Genomic DNA, 26714 nt, shown 5'->3' on the forward strand with positions numbered 1-26714 from the left:
TATAATTCTGCATGCACTCTTAAATGAAGATATTAACACTGTATTGATACTTTCACTTGAGTACTTTACTTCCATCAGGGGTGCCAACAAGCTTTCACATTTTTTCTCATGCACCTTTGGGTGCCCCCTGGTGGCTAGAGGTCAGTCTTACACTGGCTGTGCGTGCACCACAGAATTGCTGTTTCTGCAAGTTTAACACCACCTGTTTGATCTTCTGATATGAAGGTCTTCAAGCACTGGATACATTTGACATCTGATTTAAATCTTCATTATAATCACATGATGCATTTAGTATTTCATGACTATGTTTAAACATCACATTGAACTGTGATTGACTTACTTACACATTCACTGAAGCTGTTAACTTGCAGATTTCCTGACAGTGATGTGTGTCTCAGTGTGGGAGGTTAGACGAGGTTCCTGCTCTCTGTCTTCTCTACATTCACTGTAATAGTGACTCACATCATGGAACAGGATGTGTGTGTGTGTGTGTGTGTGTGTGTGTGTGTGTGTGTGTGTGTGTGTGTCACCTTCACTTTGCTGCCACAGATTAGTACCTGCGTTCTCTGCTCTACTCTCCTGTCAGACGTGGATGATTACTGTTTTCACTGATCATTTATTCATATTGGATTGACTTTTCTTTTTTTTTTAAAGTCTGGACATATGAGCTGTGAAGTGAATATAAAGATCTGCAGTTCCTGCCTTTTTTTGTTACTTTTGTGTTAATAATGCAGCGTGAAACACTCAGCCTGAGCAGTTTTCAGTCAGAGTAGTTCACTGATGATCACAGCTTGACTTCTTTTAGGACTGTGCATCTTTCCATCGAAACCAACAGTTTACTGAAGTTGACAGGATGGACTCCATCTCTCAAAACCTCCAAGGTAAGACCTAATTCAACTCTTTTCTCTTAATGAGAATTCCGTTTTCTACTGCAACTAAAAGGCATTGTTCATGTATTTCTGCAAGCACAACAAAGCAGTTTGCTTCTGACACATCTGTACTGAGGATAAGGTTCACTGTAGCAAAAAACATCCGCTTCAGATGGCTGAAAATAGAGCAGCACTGCTCCTGAGCTGTTCTTACAGACATCAGCAGGTTGAAGGAATGCATGCTGCTCTCTTCAGGCTGAGGTGGTGGAGAGGCTGCAGAATACTGCCTCTGTGACTGAAGCATTATGAAAAAACCTCTGAAAATACTGACTTTATCAGGATTTATACAGTTGGTTATGACCAGAATATAATGGTGTTCTACAGTATGTTGTGATGTTCTTTCGATTGCAGTGTGTGTGTGCTGCATAACTACTGATGGTATTACAGAGTAGTACAGCATCTTCTACCTTGTATGTTTTATGTGTAGGTATTTAGGATACCTGTATAGTGTGTATATGAATGCATGTATGTAAAAGTGCCAGTAACCAATTTCATTTAACCTTCACATACTGTTCATATTCTACACCCCTGCAGTATGTTCTTGGTCAATTTTGACCCAGTCTAAGAATCCCCTCATAAAAAGAGTCTATACCAAATGTTGAACCACAGATGTGATTAGAAAGCATCAATAATCAATCTGACTGATCAATAAATGTGATTAAACCTTGATTCATGTTCCAGAGAGCAGAGAGAGTGTATTTTTTAGCTTTTACATCACTAAACATCTCCTATCACACAATATCATGTCCTATTTTACCTAACACATGAACATATAACATAGCAATAATGATGTTAATGTATTTAATGTAAAGTGAAAATAACAAGAACTTTATGGAAGTGTGGGGTTTATTGTAGAACCATTAGAGCCATCAGTCTTCACTGCTACATCATAAAAAGAAATCCTTATAAAAACTATGAACTATTCATTTCACTAAAACACATGTCAATAGATACGGAGATCATTTGACCCAGAACAGCCTCAATGGACAAACATTTGTAACATCTATACAAACGTATAACATTTTAAAAAACAACATAACAGTAAAAAACATTTGGGGTGTTTGTACAAGCTGTCAAATGTCAAAATTGGTTGAATCTGAGCCAAACAGTATGTAAAGGTTAAAAGGCCACACTACTAAATGTTCATCTTTTTAGGATAGAATAGAGTGTTTGGTTGTATAGCACTTTTTCAAAAGCAGGATTACAAAGTGCTTCACAAATTACAAATGCAAAACATACAATGACAAAAGAATATGTTGCATACTTCACTCAAAGATAGCAAAGGTGATGAAAGCGTAAAAACACAAAGAAACAAATCAGGTGCATCTTAAGAAGTACTCTCTGAGATGCTGATGAGAAAAGGCCTCAAAAAGAGATTAGAAGAAAAGATTCAAATAGTTAACAGAGTTGGCTGATGTGTTCATATTTTGGGGACCAGAAGAGCTAAAGCTTGTTTACCATGGGTCTTGAACGTTGAGCGGGGCACAACTACAAAACCCTAGTTCTGATAGGGCCTGATGGATCTGTATGGGGTCTGTAATGAACTGATATATGGTGGTGGTTCTGTAGAGCCTTAAAAGTAATAAGTAGGATTTTGAATTCAATCTTAAATTTGACATGGAACCAGTGTAGTGAAGCAACTACTTGAGTGATATGAGAAGACTTTTGCGTCCTAGTAGTCAGTCGTGCCACTCAATTTTGCATATTCAATAAACATGCAGATATGTCTCAGCTTTAACAGGAATACAGTGAATCAGAATAGTCAGACAAGAGACAAATCAATGGAAGACACTGTTGGCACCATCCATATGTACAATACGCTAACATTTTTAAGAATATATCTCTTATTGGGAAAGAAACAGGCCTCACATGCTGTTTAATATATATCTCTGATTGATGTTTTTAATATTTTGTCCACATGAGTTAGATCAGTGAGAACAGATGGAACTGTCTAAAATATGCTGATAGGGTTCTTTGAATATAACAACTTAACTAGCAACTAAAAAAACCTCTGAAACAGAACACTAGACTGTGGTGAGACACAATAAAAGTTTGATAATGATGTAATGAGTCATAATGCATTGTATGTGTAATATCAGAGATGAGCCATAATTCACTGCACCACAATCATCAGTTGAATTGGTTCCAAAGTCGGGTCAGGTTTTACTGTTAGAGATGTTTAGTTAGAGTGAGACAGTTGACAAAATGTTAGATTATTACTGACTCATTTTAAGGTTAAAACGTTAGCGACTCGGCCCCCAGCTATCCCTCAGCTAGCAGCTGTGTTTCCATTCTAACAGTCAATGACACCAACTGACAAACAGAAGGAAACACGACTGAATCTGTGGGTTTTTCAATAATGTCATGAACCGAACAAAGAGAGGGGGAAAGACTTCAGAGACCACAGGATTCTTTGAAATACTTTATCTGTATTCACTTTAACCATGACCAACATTTCTTACTAAAATGTCCAGAGGAATTTATAAAGAACAGCAAAGAGTTTAACAGAATGTGACAGTGAGAGTGAAAGTGAAAATGCACACTGTGCCCTCACACTGGGTGTTCATACAGGTTGTGATAAGTCAACAGTTTAACTGCGTTCACCCATTTTAAAAAGAAAAGGGAAGAAAGCTGGCTATATAAGGACAGGTTCACAGATGTAAGGTCTGTTTTAACAGTCAGGAGCCCAAATGAACATGGAAACCTGTTTTTCTTGCTGTAATCATTCCTCCTGTTCATACTGACCATTAGAAGATCTCTTCATTATACACTTACAATGGAAGTGATGGATGACTAAATCCACAGTCCTCCTTCTGTGTAAACATGGATTTAAAAGTTGATGTGAAGCTAATATGAAGCTTCAGTCGTCTGAATGAGTCAAATCTTCATCTTCTATGTTTCAACGTTACACTGTTTTTAGTAGCAAAGTCTTTTTGTTACTATACTTCCACCACAGCTCAACAGGGAAACACTAAGAGGGAATTTGATGGTAAAAAGACTGTAAATGTGTCAGATATCACTTGATATGACTAACTCACACTGATGAATAGAATAGAAGCTGATCATCTACTTTTAAATGACTGTGTGGAGACACTGTGGATTTAGTCCTCCATCACTTCCATTGAAAGCACATTTAAAGGAGATCTTTTAATAGTCAGTATGAACAGGAGGAATCATTACAGAGAGGAAAACCTCTGACTGCTATTAAGACAGACACACTTTAAAAATTGTGAACCTGTCCTTTCAAAATGCAGTGTGTAAGATTTACTGGCATCCAGAAATGGATTATGATATTAATATGTATGTTTTATTTAGTGTATAATCACCTGAAAATAAATAGTTTTTGTTTCCTTAGAATGAGTCCTTTATATCTACATAGAGTGGGTCCTCTTCCACAGAGCTTGCCATGTTGCACCACCATGTTTCTACAGTAGCCCAGATCAGACAAACCAAACACTGACTCTAAAGAGGGCCTTTCATGTTTTTCATGTGTTTCACAGCCACTGTAGGTTCTCTTATATGCTTGGAAGTGGGGGTGGGTTATTCACTCGGTTGCATTCTGCAACATCAACTAAGATTGCATTCAGTTTTCATCCACAGTTGCTATGGCTACCAGCGTTCCTTGTCACCTAATGGCCAAAACTACATAAACAAGATCCAGGATTAAAAATGTCTGCAAAAAATTCAATGTTTTTGGAACTTTGTGAATTTCTTGCGAAATAGGTGTTGCTGGAAGCTTGGTGATTATGTGGTGACTATTTGCAGACGATATGTTAACACAGTTATTGAAGGGCATGTTAATACACCATTGACTCTTATCTCTCAACTGACTGCAGACCATGCTGTACATCTTTACTGAGTGAAGTAGGGTTATAAAAATGGAACTAAATTGGATAAAATTGGACTAAATGAATCAACATAATTTGTCAACAGGGTAAATGTTCTGGGTTACAAACTGTATGCTCTGTACAAATGTACTTACCTACAGTGGTGAAAAAATCATTTGAGTTGATTCGATCACTGAAATGAACTGATTTTGGCCTGAAATTCTTGTGTGTGTGGATGACTGAAAGTGGTGGTTTGACCGCATCCTCATGAAGAGCAAGTGAAACAGTTTACTCTATGTATCAACACACTGTTTGTTCCCTCTATATTTTGCCCATTCAATCAAAGAATCAATCATAAAGTTCCTTAGAGTGGGACATATTAACTTAATAAATTGGACATTGCATGTGTCTGAGGTCTTAGCTAGATTTGCTAGAGAAAACAAACCCATTGTTTTCTCTATATAACTCAGCTCATACTGTATGTGTCTTCTTATGTTTATTTAACATTCAATGTACAAACCCAGATCAGAAGAGCTATCCTCTAGGAGCGCCTTGGTGGTCAAAGTGGTTAGATGCCATGTAATTGCAGCGTCTCTGGTTGGAATCCGGCCAGAGACCTATGCTGCAGTTCATTCCCCTCTCTCTACCAAGTTACCATCTGAATAAAGGCAAAAAAGCCCAAAAATAAATCTTTAAAAAAAAAGAAAGCTATCCTCTAATATGGTGGAGGATGAAGGTTCAGTAGTGTTTATCATGACAGATCCTGTAGAAATGTGTGATTTGTTACTGAAACTCTCTGCTCTGTGTGTGTGTGTGTGTGTGTGTGTGTGTGTGTGTGTGTGTGTGTGTGTGTGTGTGTGTGTGTGTGTGTGTGTGTGTGTGTGTGTGTGTGTGTGTGTGTGTGTGTGTGTGTGTGTGTGTGTGTGTGTGTGTGTGTGTGTCTGTGACTCTGATAAGCAGATAAGATCTCCGAGCTGCTGAAGCCTCACAGAGTCTGTCTGGTGAAGCCCATCATTCTAAATCAATCCAGTCAGTCAAGCTCCAGATCAGCCAACAGGTTTCTGGTGAGTGACGGACAAAATCAAGTCTTTAATGTCTGATGATGATGACACAAAGTGATGACAATTAGTTAAGGTCTGAAATCTTGATTTGCTGCTCACTATTTAGTGTTTATTATGAAGGGGTAAATAAAGGAGTGATTTCAGACACAGTCACCATGACATAGCAAACCTCATAAAGTTGATACGGCTAACATGTTAGCAAACATTTCCCTATTTACACAACCAATCCAGCAGACATTCACTAGAAAATTGAGTTTGTGATGAATGATTAATGTACATCCAATATTCTCTCTCCTTTTAACTCTGTTTGATGAAATGTGTGAAAAATGTGCAAGCTGATCTACTAACGCAGTGCACTGAGGTTTGCGTCTTTCAACTGTGCAAGATAGTACGCGCTGTCCATTTAGTACGTTTACCATAATGAATGTAATATGAGACGTTTCAACCCCAGTGTGCAAAATACAGGGAGGAAAAAATGCAAATATGTTATTTAGCACGTGCATTGTGATTTACCAAACCTGAAGGTATTATTTCTGACGCTAACTGCGTCTATAAATAATACCTTTGAAGGACAGGTATTAACCAGCTGTTACTATGGAGACGAGGAGAAAGAGGTACAATGACAGAATACACACAGGACGGAGTTTTTACACCTGTGTTAATATCTTGGAGTGGAATATTTGTGGTTTTACTAACAGCATTGACTTCGTCACTAATAATCTCCATATGTGGGTTTCTCTGGTAATATTAGTTGTTGTTATAACTCAATATATTAGTTAACCTCTTCCACTAGAACCTGATCACATTTCATTTTGTGCTTGCAGCTTTCTGCTCGTCCAAACTCTCCATAAAGACACAAAACCCTCATTTAAATACTGCTGTCTCCACCCCGTTGCACCTGTTTTTATTTACGTAGTTATTCTTAGTAGATCACCTGCAAAACAACACGCAAACGAAACGCGCAATCTATTGCACCCTTTATTTGGGATCTTATCAGGCCCATAGTCATTTCATGAATTATTAATAAAAAATAAAATTAGTGCAGCTTTAAATGATAATTTTGGTGTTTTTGTTGGATAGCAGAAGCTTGACATTAGCACTATAGAGCAGGGATTTTAGGTCAAATTGCAGTTTTTTAGCCAATATTCACTGACTATTTTTATAAAGTAGATTGACAATATTGCATTTTTTTTCTCAGGGTCAGATAATTTCTTCAACAATTTGGTGTTTTTAATCTTCAGTGCTATAATGATGATGAGTTTGCTGTTGTGGGACCTATAGATCTGTCAGTGTCACATCTAATGTCCTGTCTCTTTCTGTGTCTCTCTGTAGGTGCTGAGTCTATGGAGGGGTTATCTGGTTGTAAACAAGCAGCCTGTCAGGGTAAATCACAACTCTCATGTTCATTTGAGCTAAACCTCTCTTCTACCTGCTCTCATTCTAACACATGACGGCATTTTAAACAGATTTATTAAGTTAAAATATACATATTTGGAGTTTGCAGGGTTTATGTTACAGTGACACAGACAAATAAGTGTCACTTACTGGAAAAGCTCAGTTCACCTAGATTACAAAAAGATTTTTTTCAGTGGTGTCCAGCCATGCAGAAACTCCTAGTTTTAAATACTCCTATTCGAATACCTTTTTTGAATAAAACTGAAACTAACTACATCTATCTACCAGCTACCAGAGGTCAATATATATTTTCCTTTTAGTCATTTGGGTGAACTGACCCTTTAACACAATACAGTCATTCAAAAAATGTGTTCTCTGTAGGAAGAACAAAAATAAAAATGCAAATATTTGGACTTCAGCAGAATGTGATTCCCTGCCTTACTTCTTGTTTCACTCTGTGTTCACATACGTGTTTGTTTGCACGTGTACAGGTAGAGAGCACGTTCAGCTTCCTGGAGATTTGCTCCATCGACATTCACAGCCTCACACAGGTACACTATCCTTTTTATCAACATCTGATTAGCAGCTGTTTTAAGATTGGTTACATGCATGGTTCAATACTGAGTCCACATTGTCTAAACTCTACAGAGGTTTATTTTACACACAGAAGCAGACACAAACTCAACTCATGTCTGTGCTACAGATCCACAGAGTTCTGTTGGTTGTTTGTGTTTGAGTGAGAAATGTATTCAGGACATTTGACGGCTGCTTTCATGTGAAAACAATGCAAATGTGTCATAGTTTGGTTTGAAACATACATTATTATTATTAATTATTAATTGTAAAACAAATGAATACCGTAAAAACCGGTTTATAAGTCACACCAGTGTGTAAGTCACAGTATATTTTAGTGGATGTCATGCTGGGAAAAATGCTTTTCTATTCAAGACTGGTTTATTTGAATGCAACAGTAGATATTCATTTATAAACACATACTCCAAATCTAGAAACACAATCAAAACACACATGTTATACCTGAAACTGTGTGTCGAGTAGTTATCATTCTTAGTGTGGATGGCCTTTTACATACCTATGATCATATCCAGATCCAACCTCTCTCTGTATTTTACTGCTGTACAGGACACATCGGTGTATGAGACGCACCCCACTTTTAAATGAAAAAAAAAATCACGCTATATGTGTCTTATATACCGTTTTTTACGGTATATTACAGTTTGTAGTTACAGTGTATTTTTGTAATTTATTTTATTAATTCAGTTAATGCTAAAGATGCTGATCTGTTTGTTCCTTTCAATAAAGAGATTTTCTAAATATCTGACAGAAATGGGACCGTTAAGAGGACCGTCAGTGACATTCTTGACTATTGTCATGTCAATTTCATTACCGGCAGTAGACATTTTATTCTTACACTTGCTATACCCTTGAGTCCAAGATCTAATTTTAGTGTGTGTGTGTGTGTGTGTGTGTGTGTGTGTGTGTGTGTGTGTGTGTGTTGCAGATTGTGTTGGAGACAGACAGAAAGACTCTTTCTTTCAGTGTGTTACACATTGATGATCTTGAGGCCATGGTCAGTCACATGACTGGCTCACTGAAGAGGATCTTCCCTGATTCATCTCCAGGGTGGGTCTCCCTCGACAACCTGCTGCATATTACACTGACCCTCCAACAGTCTGAAAAGCAGTTTTTTACACACTGTCCCTCTTTTGAGTCTCTATGCAGTTGCTGAAACATATTTAAGTGACTCTCAGGTTCAAATTTGACCGCATGACCTTTCCCTGTAGCACCATTGATACCATTTGTTACACTGAGGGCCCCATTTTAAGTGAAGCGCGTGGCGCAAGTGCCTTTGGGGCGTGTCCAAATCCACTTTTGCTATTTTAACGCCGGAAAACTGGTCAATGCACCAGTCACATGGTCCAAAAGAGATGGACTTAAGTCCCCTCATTAATCATAGGCGTGTTTTGGGCATAACACGCTGTTAACCAATCAGAGTATCATCTCCCATTCCCTTTAAAAGCCAGGAGCGCTGTCACTTTGCTATTATAACAGTGTATTTACCCAGCAATGTGTTTCAATAATAAAACATGAGTTACTTTGGCTGAAAAGAAAGTTGGATGATGAGCTGCTAACCTCACATTTAATTCATATAAAAGAAGAATATGAAGTTATAACCAACCAGTCTGATGAGTGTAGAGGTGTGTGTGGTTATACTGCAGCAGCCTGGTGTCATCAGCTGATTTAATAAACAGCTGTGTGTAATGGCACTGTGCTCTGTGCAGCAGACTTATCAACACATCAGTCCTACATTATAACCAGCTGCGGATAACAGTCACTGTAAGAATCACCCACATTCATTAACAGATTAATACAGATGTTTGAACCACAGATGTTCAGATGTTGAACTTGAGTAACAGGTAAACTCAGCAGGGTTTTAATTGTTGAAAGTATGTAAACCTGATCAATGTCATCTCCATCTCGCAGCGGCACTCTCCAAGGTGCTGACCCCCCCCCCCAAAAAAAGAAGGAAAAAAAAACAGTGGAAGGCTCATTCTCATTTAATTTGTTATTTTTTACAATCAATTCAATCTGATAAATATTATGACTAATTAATATGACATGTATTTTTAATATGTTGATGTACATCATAATATGAATTCACATTGTGGTCCTTTTATTTGTGATGTTTTGCATGTTTGTGTGCTGCTGCTCGCCCGTGTGTGCGTAACAGGCACAGTGTCTGCGCGCTGCACACCCGCCTATCTAGGATCATATTGGACTCTTGATGATCCTTTAATAACAGTGACATATGCGTCAGTGACTTCAGACCTGGGTTTTTTTTTTCTCAGTAGCGCAATCGCTTTCCTCTGCCTCAAAATAGCAACGCGCCACCAATGTGCCTGACCACACCTCATTTTGAGACCAACACGCCTATAGAGGCACAGACTGGTACATTTGCTATTTAGCCAACGTGAGCGCAGGAAGAGAAAAGGACAACTGCGCCGGGGCAAACTAACAAAGACACTTGTGCCAAGCCCGCCATCCTCTGTGTGCCGACTGCAAGATGGGGGCCTCGATCTTGACCTCTGAGCTTTGTGTGTATAACTTCAGGAAGCTGTTAAAGACGATTCCTCCTGAACTTGAGCAGAGACTCCACACACTCACCAGTAGAATAGAGGAGGAGCTGGATGGTCAACCTGGATCCTGTGGTATGGAGCTTTCATTCTACAGGGCAGAGGGGTGTTTGACAGTTGATTAAGCAGCCTTAGTGTTTCCAGGAGGGTATAAAGTGTGTGTTTGGATGTGTGTTACAGGAGGATTCTCTGATACCTATGCTGCTCTGTGTGACTTCAACGAGATGCCGTTCAGAGAGGAGATTCAGTGGGTGGGTCACTATTTTAATTATTAGTTTTAGTTTATTATTATTATGCTGGCAGTACCAAACTACTGTAGTGACACTTTATAGGCACTTTGCAATAACTAAATGACATCACCAGTGTCATCAGTGTATCCAAATAAATGATGACCAAATGTTTTAACAGGATGTTGACAACATCTACAAAATGCACAAGTGGAGACAGTTCAACCTGCAGGACTTCAGCCACTTAGATAGCAGGTGAGATTCAGTACAGTCCTGTTACATCCAGTTCTTCTCCTCATCTGTGTGACATATTGTTTCAATTCCTCTCCTCTTGTCTCCTCTCCTTCTCTTTCCTATCATTTCATTTCCTCCTGTCATCTCATTTCCTACTCTCCTCTCTTGTTTCCTTTTCTCTCCTCTCCTCTCTTGTTTCCTCTCCTCTCTTGTTTCCTCTCCTCTCCTATCTTGTTTCCTCTCCTCTCCTCTCTTGTTTCCTCTCATCTCTTGTTTCCTCTCCTCTCCTCCCCTCTCCTCTCTTATCCTCTCCTCTCCTCTCAGGGACTTGGCAATAGCAGTAGCAGCTCTGTCTTTCAACCAGTGGTTTACCAAGATCTACAGCAAAGAACTCAAACTGGTACTCTCTCATTAGTTCATGTATTCTGAGATCATTTGTCCTTTAATAAATGAGTGTCATTCTAGCTTTAACTAACATCCAGCTTTTACTACTGCTGGGGCATCACCCCACCAGTAGTCTGTAGAAAGTCTCTCCTGGTCCCTGAATTCAACTTACTGTGTATGTACACTGTATGTACTGTGTCTCTGTGTTTGTCCCTGCAGTCAGTAGACATCCAGCAGCAGCTCACCTTCCTCCTGTCCAGATCTCCCGGTCTGGAGGAACTCTCACTGGAGGCCAGCGGACTCAAACTGTGAGTCTGTGTGTGACTGTGTGCAGATATGCTGGTCTGTAACAAGATCCTGATGGAAGTAAACAAACTTCCCTCAACAAGACGTGCTCTGAGTTTAAATGTGTGATAGAGATTTAAAGTTAGACATGAGCTCTTCAGATGGTAGAATGAAGCTTTGCAGATGTCCTTCAATGCACAGACTGAGCTTGGCTGCAGGTTAGAGGTCCTGATTGGCCACATGTGACATTTATACAGCATGCAACCAGCATGATAATACACCATATACTTATTGTTACATTTCCATGTGAATGAAACTACTTGAGACTGAGAAGTAGCTTTCTTCTTTCCACTGCAGAGACTTTGCAATCAAAATGGCCGCAGCACTGCGGGATCACACCTCCTCTACACTGCAATCCATCAACCTCTCAGGCAATGCAATTGAAGACAAAGGTGGGCATTTTATATCACATGATTGGCAGAAGCAGAGAACTAGAATAGAACATAACATTGTGAAGTTATGGGGATCATTTCATTGTTCATGTGGTCTAATGAGAGCTGCCCTCCTCCTCAGAGGATTGTGATTTAACATCTGTTCACCCAGACATTAAAGAAAAGAAAAAAAATTACTCACTTTCCTCCACTTCCTTTTCATTTACAGTAACACATTCCACATTTCTTTGTGTATACAGGCTGTAAACTTAACTAGTAATAGAATGACCAACTTTTACTTTGTGTGCGTGCGTGTGTGTGTGTGTGCATGTGTGTGTGTGTGTGTGGGCGCGTGTGCGTGCGTGTGTGTGTGTGTGTGTGTGTGTGGTTTCATTCCTAGGTGTTATAGCACTTAGTCTGGAGTTGGAGAATCTAGTCGAGGGACTCAAATACCTCTCTCTGTCCCGGGTGTCCATGACAGCAAGAGGTAGAGTCACACATGTAACTTTTTCTGCATTACAATCTGTAAAAACTACTAGACCTGTGTTGTATATATTGTTGAGCTGTGTACTTGTGTTATTCCAAATGTTTCCAGTAACCAGAGAGATCAGTCATTTTAATCAGTGTAATGATCTGTTTCATCTGCTGTCCTGTCAGATGTCATATCCTCTTTGTTCATGCGTCAGTGGTGTGGTTGTACACAGGAAGCTTTCATACATTGACTTTTTATACAGTTTTAAGACATTTTTACCTCATTTTAACTATATCTTTTAACTGGATGAAGGATTTTAGTCATCAGACAGCTGGATCTGAAGTTATCTGAGAAACAAGCTTTAAGGTGAAACTGTTTTATTCAGTGTTTTTACCAGTTTTAATCACTGGGTCTGTTTGTTGGGGGGGAGGAGGAGACCTCTGCAGATAATTCAGCTCCAGTAAAAAACCTCCTGAATAATGAACACTGAAGGTCAATGAAGACAACTCCTGCGATGCCTTCTACACAACATCATCAACCTCCATCATTTGTTATTGTTTTGAGTGGGAGACCCCTAGTGGCAGAAAATATTACACGTTTAATAAAACCCCATACAAAAGGGGTAGAAACTCCTAAATACTTATAATGTGACATGTCATAAGAGAATCTTTCATACTGTACTATAAACTGTGTTGTTATATGCTTCCAGGTCTCGGCTGTCTGAGTCAGGTGTTATCCACCAATCAGCTGTTCTCAGTATCTCTGACCCACCTGGATCTGTCTGATAACCCCGGCAGCCTGGTTACTGAAGACGCCACGGTGTGTGTGTGTGTGTGTGTGTGTGTGTGTGTGTGTGTGTGTGTGTGTGTGTGTGTGTGTGTGTGTGTGTTGTATGTCAAACAATGCCCATTTACACTCATATGTAACAACATTGCAAACAGGAAAAGTTCAGTCACTTAAGTCGTGCTTGTATTCATCATGCTTCACAATCACTGGCTCATTCATCAGCTGCTTGGCTACCAGCTGACTGGTCATATTCGTGCTGGTGTGAAGCACAGCCATTATAACTTGACACTTCTCTCTGTTACTCCTCTGATATACTGCTGCACCTCCCTCCACCACCTAAACCTCCACCATATCGTCTATATTTTTCTTATTATTGATTTAACTTATATTTAATGTTCCTATATGTGTTTATTTAGGGGGAATTACTTTTACTTGTGTCTCTGACTAAATGACACATTCCAGCTAGAATAATTCTAGCAGCACTCACTGCTGCAAACTGTGAACATATTCAACATAGAAACTTATAAAGAGGTTTTTTTTTCTGTTTGTGTCTTGCAGTTTCTCTTTAAGTTCTTGTCCAGTACTAACTCTCTGTCTCATCTGGACCTCAGTGATACCAACTGCCCTCTAGACACGGTCAGTGACAGTTTGATTTGTATTTGGGTTTTTTGTTTTGTTTTGTTTTCTTCATACTTTTGACTTTGATTCGCTGTACATATAAATGCATCTATTCCTCTTTCACTGGTTGGGAACAGCTCTAACAGTCTTGAACATTATCTTGTTGCCAGATAAGAAGATAAACATGATTTTTGTCTCTGAACATCCAGTACAGCAATATCTCAATGACATGTTGAGTCTAGCTTAGCATACAGATTGTTAGCAGCTGGAAACTAGCTCCATTAAGAGTGAAAAAAAATGCATAATTAAATCACTCCAAACAGGTCTGATCTACATGTTGTGTCTACTTGAGTCCTGCCTCACAGAGCCGCTCACATGACTGTAGACTCTAAATGTGCACTGAAGTTTTCTGCATGTCACTATGTATCTAACACACAGTCACTGTGCTCTCTTGCAGTTGTTTGTGTCTCTGTCTGTTGGATGTTGTTGCAAACTAATGCACCTGAACCTGGCCAGGAATCCTTTCAGCCACAGGTGAGCTTCTGTTGTACAATCCATTAATGTCAGCAATCATTACTTTAATGTGAGATTCAGCACTTAATGTGAGTACATTTTCAAAACCATTTCAGACACTACTCAGGTTATATATTCTATCAAACATCCATCCAAATGTGGCTTTCACCTATTCTGTTCAATGTGAAAACTATTTATAGTCAGTGGGGAACAACTCCAGATGCTTGTGTCATAGCAGAAAAAGCACAGGTGGAGCTAATAATTATGGCTTAGTTTCATTGTAAGTGCCTCACCATGCCAGTGAGTCAGCATGCACTGTACTATGACCTTGGAAGTGATGCACCCTAAAATAAAGTTAAAAAAAAAAAAAAAAAATTAACAATAAGAAATTTATAATTAGGGTACAGAGAAAACAGGACAAAAGACATCACAGAAACAGAATATATAAACAATATAAGGATATGTATTGTTTGACATGTGTGTGTGTGTGTGTGTGTGTGTGTGTGTGTGTGTGTGTGTGTGTGTGTGTGTGTGTGTGTGTGTGTGTGTGTGTGTGTGTGTGTGTGTGTGTGTGTACAGAAAGGTTCGGGGGGTGACCAGGAGCATTCGAGAGTTCTTCAGTCAGAGCTGTGAGCTCAAATATGTCGGCCTATCTGCAACCAAACTACCTCCACAAGCTCTCAGGTGTGTTATACTGTACCCACATTATTGAAAACGTACATTTTGGCAAAGTTGAAGCATTGGTGTAGCTGAGGAGGAAAGAGCAAGCTGGGGTTTTTTTTTTTTTTTTACAATCGCTCTGATATAATAAGCATATACTGCTACTTTGATACAGTTATGTAATATTTTGTTTTGCAACTAGGTTATTACTACAGGGTCTGGCAACTAACACTCGTCTCTGTGGGCTGGAGCTGGACCTCAGTAGCTGTGAAGTACAGAACACACATACACACACACATGCAAAAATGTCATTTTCTTCAATGATGACCAGTAACATATATATATATATATGCCTTTTAATTGTTTTATATGTATGTGTGTATGTGTGCAGCTTCGCTCAGCAGGAGCTCAGGTGATACAGGAACACATCTCTGAAGCTACAGCTATTACAAGTCTGGATATCTCTGATAACGGTATGCAAAACTACACACACACACACACACACACACACACACACACACACACACACACACACACACACACACACACACACACACACACACAGATGAAATGTGCAACACTTATTTACAGCATTCCAAAATTATTTACAGAAGTAGTGAAGTACTGGAGCAACAGCTAGAAGCAGGTGTTGCACATCAAGACACAACAGATATTTTACCACAGTGCAGCATCAAACACACACTCAAACAATCAAAGAGGAATTCAAAAGAAATTCAATCATATTAACCCTCCAATTCCAAGTCACAAGACACTGGAAAACTGGCGCAATCGTCCCATAATGCTGCAGCACCGTGGTGTGAAGCTGTTATTAAGGCTACATTTATAATGCCTCCTGCTGTATTATAGAATGATTATAGAACTTCACTGTCTCTGCAGGTTTTGAGAACAACATGGTGACTCTGATTCTGTCTCTGGGTCGATGCCACTCTCTCCGTCACCTCGCACTGGGAAGAAACTTTGCTATGAAGTCCAGGTTTGATGAACACAATAAAAAGAGTGCTACATACACTAAATATCTACTTAACCTGTCTTCTTACAGAGATCTTACTGTTAACAGTTATTATAGAAACAATTTCTTAGCTTCAAAGTAATGCCTATGAAAACACGGCAAATAAAATGTGTAATTGATTGATACTATGGATGGAGTCTCCCTTGATGACCAATGCTGTATCTGTCTTCCAGAGCCCTGACTGATGTTCTTCATCGTATAGCTCAGCTCATTCAGGATGAAGAGTGTGTGAGTGATCTTCCTTTCATTTTTTACTACCTCTACTAATTCAGTGAATGGTGCCTATACATATTTTTTGGCAGCACAGTGACTCAGTCAAGGTTGTGGGTTCCAACCCCAGCCATCCCAGGTTCTTTATGTGTAGAGTTTGTATGTTCTCTCCATGTTTGAGTGGGTTTCTGCTGGGTGCTCCAGTTTCATCCCACCACCGAAAAACATGTATGACCACTGGCACTGGCAAAAAGAGCTGCACTGCGACTGCCCACTGCTCCTCAGGGTGTGTAGAACGGGTCAAATGCAGAGGACAAATTGTGTTTTCATGTATGTGAGCGCTGAGAAGTAAAGACAGTAAAGCCATCTTTTTGTCATATTACATTATCCACATGTTTGTATTTAAATTTATAGTCATATTTATTTAAATGTAATGATTTTAATTTAAGATGTTCGTGTTTGTGTGTGTGGTTGTGTGTGTGTGGTTGTGTGTGGTTGTGTGTGTGTGTGTGTGTGTGTGTGTGTGTGTGTGTTTGTGTGTGTGTGTGTGTGTGTGTTTGTGTGTGTGTGTGTGTGTGTGTGTGTGTGTGTGTGTGTGTGTCCAGCCCCTGCAGTCCCTGTCAGTGTGTGATTCCAAGCTGAAAACAGGGATGCACATCCTGCTCAGCGCTCTGGGCGGCCACGCTGCTCTGGCTCAACTGGACATCAGTGGAAACAACATCGGGGACACTGGAGCTAAAATGCTGTCCAAGGCCCTGATGAACAACTCAGGACTGAGGTTATACACTCATGCGCGCACGCACACACACACACACACACACACACCCAAGCCCAGAAATACAGTATGCAATTTCCCATCTGATTTTAGAGTATGAAGTGAATTACAGAATACGACCTCACCCTCTAATATGCACAAGCAGTATCATGTGTTTCTGAAACATAAATTCATTTAAGCTGTTACTCTTTCAGCTGTGGGTCTACAGTATGCCACTAGGTGTCACCATTTCATTATATGAAAGCATATTTGATTAGCTGCAAGATTTAATGTGTTGTGAGGTTATTTTGTTATGCGGTGCTGCATGGTGCACCTGTCAATCAAATATTCTCCCCAACCCCCCAACCCCCCACCCTCTTTGAGGGCTATTTTCCTCATTTGCTTTTTTTCTCTGTTGAAGGACTCTGATATGGGACAGAAACAGTGTTACTGCCAGAGGTTTCCAGGATGTGGCTGATGCTTTGGAGAGGTCACACACACACACACACACACAAACATAACCTTAACACAAACAACAATTTATAACTGATATGAAGATATATATGAATATGGGTCAATGACAAATAAGGATTTACAACAACTCAATTGTAGAATAATAAAAACAAGCATATCTAATGCAGTAGTTCAAACATTCAGAATGTTGTGTACCTGAAGATCCATATTATACATGTGAAATGAAGTGATTTTAGTGGGTTTTCAAGATTAATTGGCACTGGCCTTAAAAAAAGTCATGTGGTGCGACCATGATTCATCTTGAAATAAATTAATTTACTTAACACGCTTCACATCTTTTTTTACAAGTTTTCAGTAATATAAAGTGTTTGGTTTTTGTAAATGATGATCTTTTATTTATATAAGATATTTCAAGATGAATCATGGTCGCACCACATGACTTTTGAAATATGGTTCTGTTTCTAGTGTAATTACACATGTGCATAGAACTACATAGGGTAGAAGATAGAAAACATTCTGCACATGTCTACATCAATCATGTTACACACATTATTAACAGAGTCAGCTAGAGTTGCGCACACACATGTAAAATAACTGCTGATGTGATTTTAATTTGATTTCATGGATATGTTATATCATTAAGTACTAATGGTTAGTTATCAATTTTCCAAGATGCCCCAAAGTCTAAACTTTGTTGATTCCAGGAGAGCTGGTCTCTTTCCATAATCTCCCATAATTCCAACACTGATTTTATCCTAGCCAAAATAAGCAGACCAGTGTGAGGTCAGAGGTGAGCAGTATCCAATGACTAAGTATATAAGTAGAATAAGAAAACAAAGGAAAAGAAGGAGGGAGTCAGATAGTCCAGGACAAAACTGTCTTCTTATAACATAAGCAGAGTTTTTCTAGTCTGAGTAGAAACCAGGAAACTTCAGTGTCTTCAAGCGATCTGGTAGCTGCTACATAAGACTGTTTTCCAGACTGGAAATAATGGAAGACAGTTTTAATGATAGATGTGAGTTTTGATGTTGGCCCTCTCTGTCTTGCAGGAACGTCACTCTGCAGCAGGTTTCTCTCCCTCTGGCTGATATCACACAGAGTTACCGCAGCAGCCCCGACAGAACCAAAGAGGCTCTGCACAAGGTCAGTGTGTGTATGAGTTTGTGTACAGTGTGCAACCAAATGATTTGAGAGAATATTCAGTGTGCCATGTGTGTGTGTGTTTGTTCAGATTCAGCAGTGTTTAAACAGAAACAACCAGAGACAGTGTGACAGAGTGGAACTGCGGCAAATGTACAGAACTCAACAGTTTGAAAAGGTAAGAAATGAATGATAAAAAGTGTAAAATAGTGTATGTGTTATCATGTCAGTTATCATACCAAAATGTTGCTTCTTATTTAAAATAAAAAGACTGAAAACAGGCATAGTGTGTACATCATATGGCACTAAAAACTATTTTTACACATTTACCTGTATGAACATATTACATTCTATCAGCATGGAATGATAGAGGAACATTATGGATACCATGCAGGGATGATTGCACACAAGCACCTAGTGGGAATTAATTAGCTGAAGCTCCACACAAACAGAGGAGAACCTGAGAAGCACCTGCTCAACACCAAACAGCAGACAGGCACAGTTAGTGACTCAATACTGAAGAAAACCAGCTTCTGTGTGATAACAGATGTGTTTGTATCCTCACCTCTGTCTGAGTGTCTTTGTTGTCCTCCACCTCAGCAGGTCCACGGTCTGTGCCGGCAGCTGGAGGACAGTCTGAAACGTCTGACCCACTGCAGCATTCAGGAACTCCAGCCTGACATCGTGGCAGCTCATGAAGTGCTGCACAATGCCAAAGAGTCTCTGAAGGTACAAGCTGCTCACCTGGGTTTGGAAGACAGAAACTGTTTATGTTGTGTTTTATTTTAGATTCAAAGGAAACATCATTAAAGGTCCCCTAAGAGCTCAGAATGACATCATCAATTTAAGTGCACAATGTCATTCATTCAAGAGCACTGACTACTATTATTTATCAAAATGAACCTATTATAAACTATAATCTTTACTTCAACTCAGACTTATTACTAAATTACTATTACATCACAAAAATATCAGAAGGGACACTATAAGTCAAGTCATTTTGGACCAGAATAATCCTAGCAGTCTGGCAGACTGGTGGAATTGATTTGCATGTCAGAAGTATTATTTAAAAAATGAGTTGTATAAGATGTATATGAATGTGGCTTTATGCTATATATAATATATTTGTATGCTTTCTCTATGCAGCTGCTTCCCTCTCTGTATGAGGCGGGCAGGAAGTGGACCTCTGATGGAGACCTGGTGAACTGCATCCTGACTGATGCTGCTACTGCACTGACTGATGAGTTCACTAGAAGCATACAGGTACACACATAAATGCAGACAGACAGGTCGAATGGGTAGCATACTGTTGAGTGATTTAAAGAAGGACTTATCTTCTATTTGAATGATAGGCTACACTGGAGCAAGCAGTATCCATGACAACATTTAGTTCAGCTCTATTTCCTGCAGGGCCAAATACAGTCTTGATGCAGTTTTCCTCAGGTGCAAGTCCATTTTTGTTGGTGTGTCTGTGCTTGTTTGGTAATTTTACCTTCCATCAAAGAAGTGAATGATACATGTTTCATCTACGGCCTCTGATTTGACAGAGGGGCTGAACATCATTTTTCATACGTAGATGGGACAGCAGAGGTGACATCATTCATTATTTAAATCTTGTGACACAGTTGACAGCATCGGTCAGAGCCTACAATAATTCATGTTCTGAATTTTTAAACATCAGACTGGAAAGCTGTTAGTTACTGATTCCAAGTTTATTCCTTTAGATCAGGGGTGTCAAACATACGGCCCACGGCCCAGGACCAGCCCGCCAAGGGGTCCAATCCGGCCCACTAGATAACTGTTGTAAAGTATGAAAATTGCAGAAAAGTAATTCCAACTTTTCTGCTACTTTTTTTCACCCTAAACAGAATACAATTCTACATAATACATATTGTGGTCATATTTAAAACATTCATATATTAAACATCAATCAGCAGCTTCTGTGCAATTTATCTTTTTTGTAAATATATGAGTTATTATAATAAATATTACATATATTCTATATTATTTAGAGGTTATTATGCAATGTTTTTTTACTGGTCTGGCCCACTTGAGATCAAATTTTGCTTGTATGTGGCCCCTGAACTAAAAATGAGTTTGACACCACTGCTTTAGATGAAGCTATAGGAGAAAGCTTCATATAATACATCATTCTTGATGGTGAAAAGGAGTAATAAAATATAGGCTGAATATCTATTAATTAACATTTAACTTTTTAATGGTGGTCCTTCTTTTTAACAACTTCATTATATGAATGACTAAACTGGGCAACTTTTAAAAGAAATGATGTCCTTCTCCTTACATTTTCAAAGAGACACTGAATGTTTAAATTGTGCCTCAGCAATGTCAACCATGTCCTCAATAATTCCAACAACAATTACAACAATTAGGTACACATGGTCAGGAGCAGCTTTAAATAATTATGGTTAATTCATAAAACTCAATGATAAATTAGGCTCCTGGATTTTAAGCTGAATTTGAATTGAAATGAAACCACATCTTTATATTTAGGTCGTACTCTTTAGCTGACTGCTTAGTGCGCTTGCCTGTGGTCTCTGCAAGCTCGGCTCCTGACTGTTCCTGAATTTACTATAATATGAAACTCACTCACTTTGCATGTCAGCCTCTTCCATCAGTGGATGAAAGTGTGTGTGTGTGTGTGTGTGTGTGTGTGAATGGCTGAATGTTGGCATGTAGTGTAAAGCACGTGGTCAAAAGACAAGATAAGGTGATATATAAAGTTTCACAACCAAACTGGTGACTTCCTGTTCCAATCACCACTTTATAACCATTGATATGTTAATCTCTAAAATACCAAACATTTTTCAACAGCTGCTGGTTAAATTCTAGTTTAGTCTTTAGGGAGGACTCTCTCTTGTCAGTGTCAGTCTGGACTCAGACTAACGACACTCAGTCTTGGCTGTGCTCAACTCCCAGTTTGTGTGTTCCAGGAGCTGGCTCAAGGCCTGATGAGGAGCGCGGAGGCAGTCTGTCCACGAGTGGTCCAGAGATCAAGTGTGGTCGAGTGTGTGTCGGAGAGTGTGTCCAAGAGAAGCAGGCAGACACACACATTCCTCAGAAACACTCTGGTGGATAATGCGGGGAAGATCATCAGCAACAGACTGCGGTAATAACTTTTATATAAGACTGTGTCATCTCAGTCATCTCAGTTCACAGTACTACCAATACAACACAATATTTAATCATCACTAATCTATCTTATATCTAGTTTGTAGTACAAGCCATTTTGAATTGAATGATGCTAATATTTACATTATAACTAGGCTGGCTGCTGGTGGACAAAGTTACTACATGCAGCATCTCTAAAGTCCTGTCATCATACTGAGTCATAATGTTGACAAAGCAACAGTGACTCAATGATATGTCATTGAGTCTCTGAACATCACGTAAACATCTCGAGTCACTCTCTCTAAAAACTAGCGACCAAGTCCGAAACCTTGGCGTGCTGATAGACTGAAGGGTTTTATGTCTCAAACAGACCAGGAGAAGTTGATTCATGCTTTCATCTCCAGTAGACTCGACTACTGTAACGGTCTTCTGACTGGACTCCCATAAAAAAGCATTAAACAACTGCAGCTCATTCAGAACGCTGCAGCTCCAGTTTTAACCAGAACAAAGAGATCAGAGCACATTACTCCAGTTCTAAAGTCTTTACACTGGCTCCCAGTCAGCTATAGATTTTAAAGTTAATTGTATGTTTTAATGTTTCCATGTGTTTAGTATTATTGGGTTTTATTTTTATTTCTCAAAATGCATGTTTTTATGTTTTTTGTTTCCAATTCTTACTGTAAAATGTTTGTTTCATGTAAAGCACATTGAGTTGACATTGTGTATGAAATGCACTATATAAATAAAACTGCCTTGCCTTGCCTTGCCTTGCCTTAGCCAGATGGTATAATGAAAGTTCCAGCAGCATCTCAAGACACTCACTGGCCCTAAATGCATTTGTTTCTCTACCCAATATTTTAAAAAAGGAGTGTCACAAACTAAGCTATGTGATCCATGCAGTCCAATCACATTTGGACTGTGTAGAGGAGTCATACCAGTAAATTGTTTCATCCCATTTATGTGTGCTGGAGGCCAACAGGAAGTCAATCAACACGGCCACTAGAAGGCATCTGAAGGACTCTTGTGCAAATGCTCTATGGGCCTAAAAATGCAAAGGAGTGAGAGTGCACCATCTTTGAACACAGTATCCATGTCCTGGACCCAGACCTGTACCTGTACATCCAGTACAGTGACGACTGTACAAATCCATACTTTTTTGTAGTGTCCCATGATGGTTTCAGTGCTAATACAACATCATAAGAATGAAAGTGTAGGCAAACATACACATTTTTTAACTGAAACGTCCTCCATCTTTCAACAGCCTTTATCAGTTAACCTAAAATCCTGAATATATAATAACTGTACATTTAGTTTGGAACTGCTTCGAATATCTTTCCAACAAGAAGATCTTATTAATATTCAAATATTATTAACTGTTAACATCAAACTTTTAATTACTGTAACTGACTGATTGTTATCTTATCATATGTTATGGTATGTCTTGTTTCATCCATCCAGTGAACTGAGACGAACTCTGAGTGTCTCTCTGGCTGAAAGCATCAGTGAACAGCTGCAACAGGATCTGAAAATGGCACAGGACAAAATAGTATGTGTATATATGTATAGTATTGTGTGTGTGTGTGTGTGTGTGTGTGTGTGTGGAGGTGCACTATTTATCTATCTATCTATCTACAGTATATCTACCTATCTATCTATCTACAATGGCTCTCTTGCTTATCATTTGTGTGATGCTGTAGTAATAATGTTTTCTTTCTCTACTGTCCAGGATTGTATTATCAAAGAGAATTCATGCAATCAGAGAAACAGCATCCCAGAGCTCCGCCTGGTCGATGGCGACTTCCCCACCGACGACGTATGGGACACACATCCATCTATCACTCCATCAATTCTGTTATTCACTCCTGCATTAAATAGCTGGATTTGTTGTTCTTCTTTTTACGTTTACTCTCTCCATCAACAGTACAGTCCAGCATTCTGGAGAAATAGTTTCCACTCAAAGAGCCTGAGGCCTGCTCCTTCAATTAAAAGTAAGATACAACCACAATTACATCTCTGTCTATGTCTCTGCCTCCCTCAGCTCAATTCAATTCAGTTTAATTCAGTACACTTATGTGTTATTTTCATGCATATTTATCAGTGTACATCCCACAATACAAATACACAGAGCCCAGCACGTGTCATGGAGGAAAACTGATGAGAAAAGTGTGGAGGAGATGAGGACAAATAGAATGAATGTGTTCATTTAATAAGGCTTATATGAAGAAATGAACTCTGCATTGTTTGTCACTGTATTGTTATAAAGCATGCGCCGTTCTCCGGCCTCACAGAGCAGATAGAATGTATCAATCCACACTGATTCTGACACACCACAGCTTTTCACACTTTATTTAATCACATCACACAATGCTCTCATTTGTCTGCTCATGACTTTAAGTAGTAAATGTAAACTTTATTGTAGTGTACAAGTATACTAATGGTAGATTACATACAAAATACAGCATGTTTGAAGTTACATAAAGTGCAGGTGATGTTAGCCTGTAGGACAAGCTAACATTTATGTTAGCTCAATAAAACCATGTGACAGACTCTAATATCATATATCCACTGGAATAAACTTGAAACCATAAACCTGTCTTGTTTTAGTGAATTATGTGTGCCTAAACTCACCCTGCCTTCAAAACTCAAAATACTGATTAACATGCTGTGTTTGCACAAATGAATGATATGAGAGCACAAACCATGTTATTTGAGAGCACAAACATTGAATTCAAGTAGTAATTACAGAGCAGAACTGATCATCGAAGAGCACAGATTGAATAATAAATCAGAATGAATCAGTAATTCACAAATACTTTGAGATTTGAATTTGATATCACTTTATAACTTTTTTTATTAATAAGCAATTGAAGAGCATGCATTAAAAGAAAAGGTGGAAGAAGTATTCAGATCCTTTACTAAAGTAATAGTATCAATACAACAATGTAAAAATACTCCATTACAAGTAAAAGTCCTGCATTTAAAATCCTACTTAAGTAAAAGCACGTAACTATTATGTATTAACTAAAGCTGTCACATAAATGTAGAGGAGCAGAAAGACACACTATTTCACATCACATGGAAATTCTACAGTAAAGTACAAGAACCTCAAAATACTACTTCAATACAGTGGAGTTACTTTCCACCACTGATAAAGTATTTCAAGGGCACAGATTAAATCATTTAAGAGTACTCATTAGTAACAGGAGAGCACAAGTTGTTTGATTCTTTTTTGTTGTAAAAGACACATGCAGAGTGTCACAATGTACTGATAATACTGTTATTAATAGTGCCTTACTTCTGCAGTCAAATAATCAATAATCATATGGACAACCAGTTTGTTCACTGTTTAATAAATGAAACAGATTATAGAATTAAGAAGAATGTGATACTGTGAGAGATTACATTGGTTATCCTATCATTTAAAAATATATACCTCTTGAATATGAAATAGGCAGGGTTGGTTACAGATTACTAGTTACTCTATTTAAAATGTAATAAGTAATGTAACTATTTCAATGACTTCATCAAAGTAATGTAATTTATTACATTTGATGACTTTTCTAATGTTCTAACCAATGTTTCCAGCTGTTAGGGTAAATGTTCCCATTAAGCACCAAAATCTAAGTCCAGCTGTTTTTCATGGATACTGACATGATTTATAAGAGAGATCATTTCTTATAAAGCAACATTTATCTCTCATTAGAAAACGTATTCATTAGTAAATGTAGATTTTGGAATATAAAATAAAGATATTTGATGAATAAAGTGGGTTTAATTGGTACTGTGACTCCATTTAAGCCCATCTGTGTTCCAAATAAACCCACATCATGATTTATTTACTAAATATAAAAAAATATTGATTTCAAAGAATTAAAAAACAGCAATATATGTATTTAGTAACATGTTAAATATTAAAAACAGCAATATATGTATTTAGTAACATGATAAATATTAAAAACAGCAATATATGTATTTAATAACATGTTAAATATTAAAAACAGCAATATATGTATTTAATAACATGTTAAATATTAAAAACAGCAATATATGTATTTAGTAACATGTTCAATATTATACACACATAAACAGTGTGTCCAGACGTTTGACTGGTACTGTATGTATTCAGTAACATGTTCAATATTATACACACATAAACAGTGTGTCCAGATGTTTGACTGGTACTGTATGTATTCAGTAACATGTTAAATATTAAAACATGAGGTAAAAACCCTCCTGAGTCAAATCTTAAAGGTGACTTCAGATGTAACCTCCTTAGTAATCATCAACATTTCATCAGTAACTGTCATTTATTGACACATTTTTTATCAGTAACTGTAACAGATTACACTTATATTTATTTTGTAATGAAATGAGGTAATGCCGTTACATGTAACTAGTTACTCTCCATCAGTGGAAATAGGTTACTTAATTCCGGTCTGCTACCTCTGTGATCCAGTCTGTCCTCAGAGCTGAGGTACAGAGCTCAACCTCCAATCATATTACCTCCTTCTATACTACATGTGTGCTGTGCCATGCTGAACCATTCCATGCCAGACACACAGTGCTGTTTGGCTAATTGGAGCATGGCCTGTTTACTTTCACACCAGTGACTTTCACCATGGGAGAGAGAGAGAGGGGGGGGGGGGGTGATGGGGAGAAGATGGAGGAGGGGGATGAAGAAGGAAGAGAAGGAGGAGGAAGAGGAGGAGGGAATTTGGGGCACCCCGTCTCCTTTTGTTATATAGGATGATAAAGGTTTAAAAGAAGTAATGATACATTGTATGGCTTTATGTTGTTTCTGTATGTTTGTGTTTGACAGATAGAGGTCCTTAAAAGAATTAGGTCAATATGTTATGAAGTATCTTTATTCATTCATTTTATTTCAAAAAGTGTATTCATCAATTTGCATTTCAAGGGCCTCTGAAATATCTAGGGACCCCGACCATGAAACATATTGGATTAACCCTTGTGTATTCTACCTGCCTGGTGTGTGTAACAGTGTT

At 38.5% G+C, this 26714-nt stretch overlaps 1 protein-coding gene across 1 annotated transcript in view; it reads left to right on the top strand.

Moving 5' to 3' along the window:
- Positions 1 to 646: 646 nt before the first annotated feature.
- carmil2 (capping protein regulator and myosin 1 linker 2) overlaps positions 647 to 26714 on the top strand; it is a 52396-nt gene continuing 26328 nt past the window's right edge. The window contains exons 1-30 of the mRNA XM_062420927.1: positions 647 to 881; positions 5717 to 5820; positions 7150 to 7200; positions 7704 to 7763; positions 8732 to 8853; positions 10342 to 10439; positions 10545 to 10615; positions 10773 to 10846; positions 11150 to 11225; positions 11429 to 11517; positions 11852 to 11946; positions 12326 to 12412; positions 13107 to 13216; positions 13742 to 13819; positions 14259 to 14335; positions 14894 to 14998; positions 15177 to 15246; positions 15366 to 15447; positions 15872 to 15968; positions 16178 to 16232; positions 16820 to 16992; positions 17390 to 17458; positions 18492 to 18585; positions 18674 to 18760; positions 19183 to 19311; positions 19729 to 19845; positions 21534 to 21709; positions 23170 to 23257; positions 23438 to 23524; positions 23633 to 23699. Coding sequence (XP_062276911.1) covers positions 854 to 881; positions 5717 to 5820; positions 7150 to 7200; positions 7704 to 7763; positions 8732 to 8853; positions 10342 to 10439; positions 10545 to 10615; positions 10773 to 10846; positions 11150 to 11225; positions 11429 to 11517; positions 11852 to 11946; positions 12326 to 12412; positions 13107 to 13216; positions 13742 to 13819; positions 14259 to 14335; positions 14894 to 14998; positions 15177 to 15246; positions 15366 to 15447; positions 15872 to 15968; positions 16178 to 16232; positions 16820 to 16992; positions 17390 to 17458; positions 18492 to 18585; positions 18674 to 18760; positions 19183 to 19311; positions 19729 to 19845; positions 21534 to 21709; positions 23170 to 23257; positions 23438 to 23524; positions 23633 to 23699 — 2716 coding nt within the window. The 5' untranslated portion in view covers positions 647 to 853. The remainder of the gene's footprint in view (positions 882 to 5716; positions 5821 to 7149; positions 7201 to 7703; positions 7764 to 8731; positions 8854 to 10341; positions 10440 to 10544; positions 10616 to 10772; positions 10847 to 11149; positions 11226 to 11428; positions 11518 to 11851; positions 11947 to 12325; positions 12413 to 13106; positions 13217 to 13741; positions 13820 to 14258; positions 14336 to 14893; positions 14999 to 15176; positions 15247 to 15365; positions 15448 to 15871; positions 15969 to 16177; positions 16233 to 16819; positions 16993 to 17389; positions 17459 to 18491; positions 18586 to 18673; positions 18761 to 19182; positions 19312 to 19728; positions 19846 to 21533; positions 21710 to 23169; positions 23258 to 23437; positions 23525 to 23632; positions 23700 to 26714) is intronic.

Source organism: Scomber scombrus, chromosome 6 (genome assembly GCF_963691925.1).
Source record: "Scomber scombrus chromosome 6, fScoSco1.1, whole genome shotgun sequence".
Lineage (NCBI taxonomy): Eukaryota > Metazoa > Chordata > Actinopteri > Scombriformes > Scombridae > Scomber > Scomber scombrus.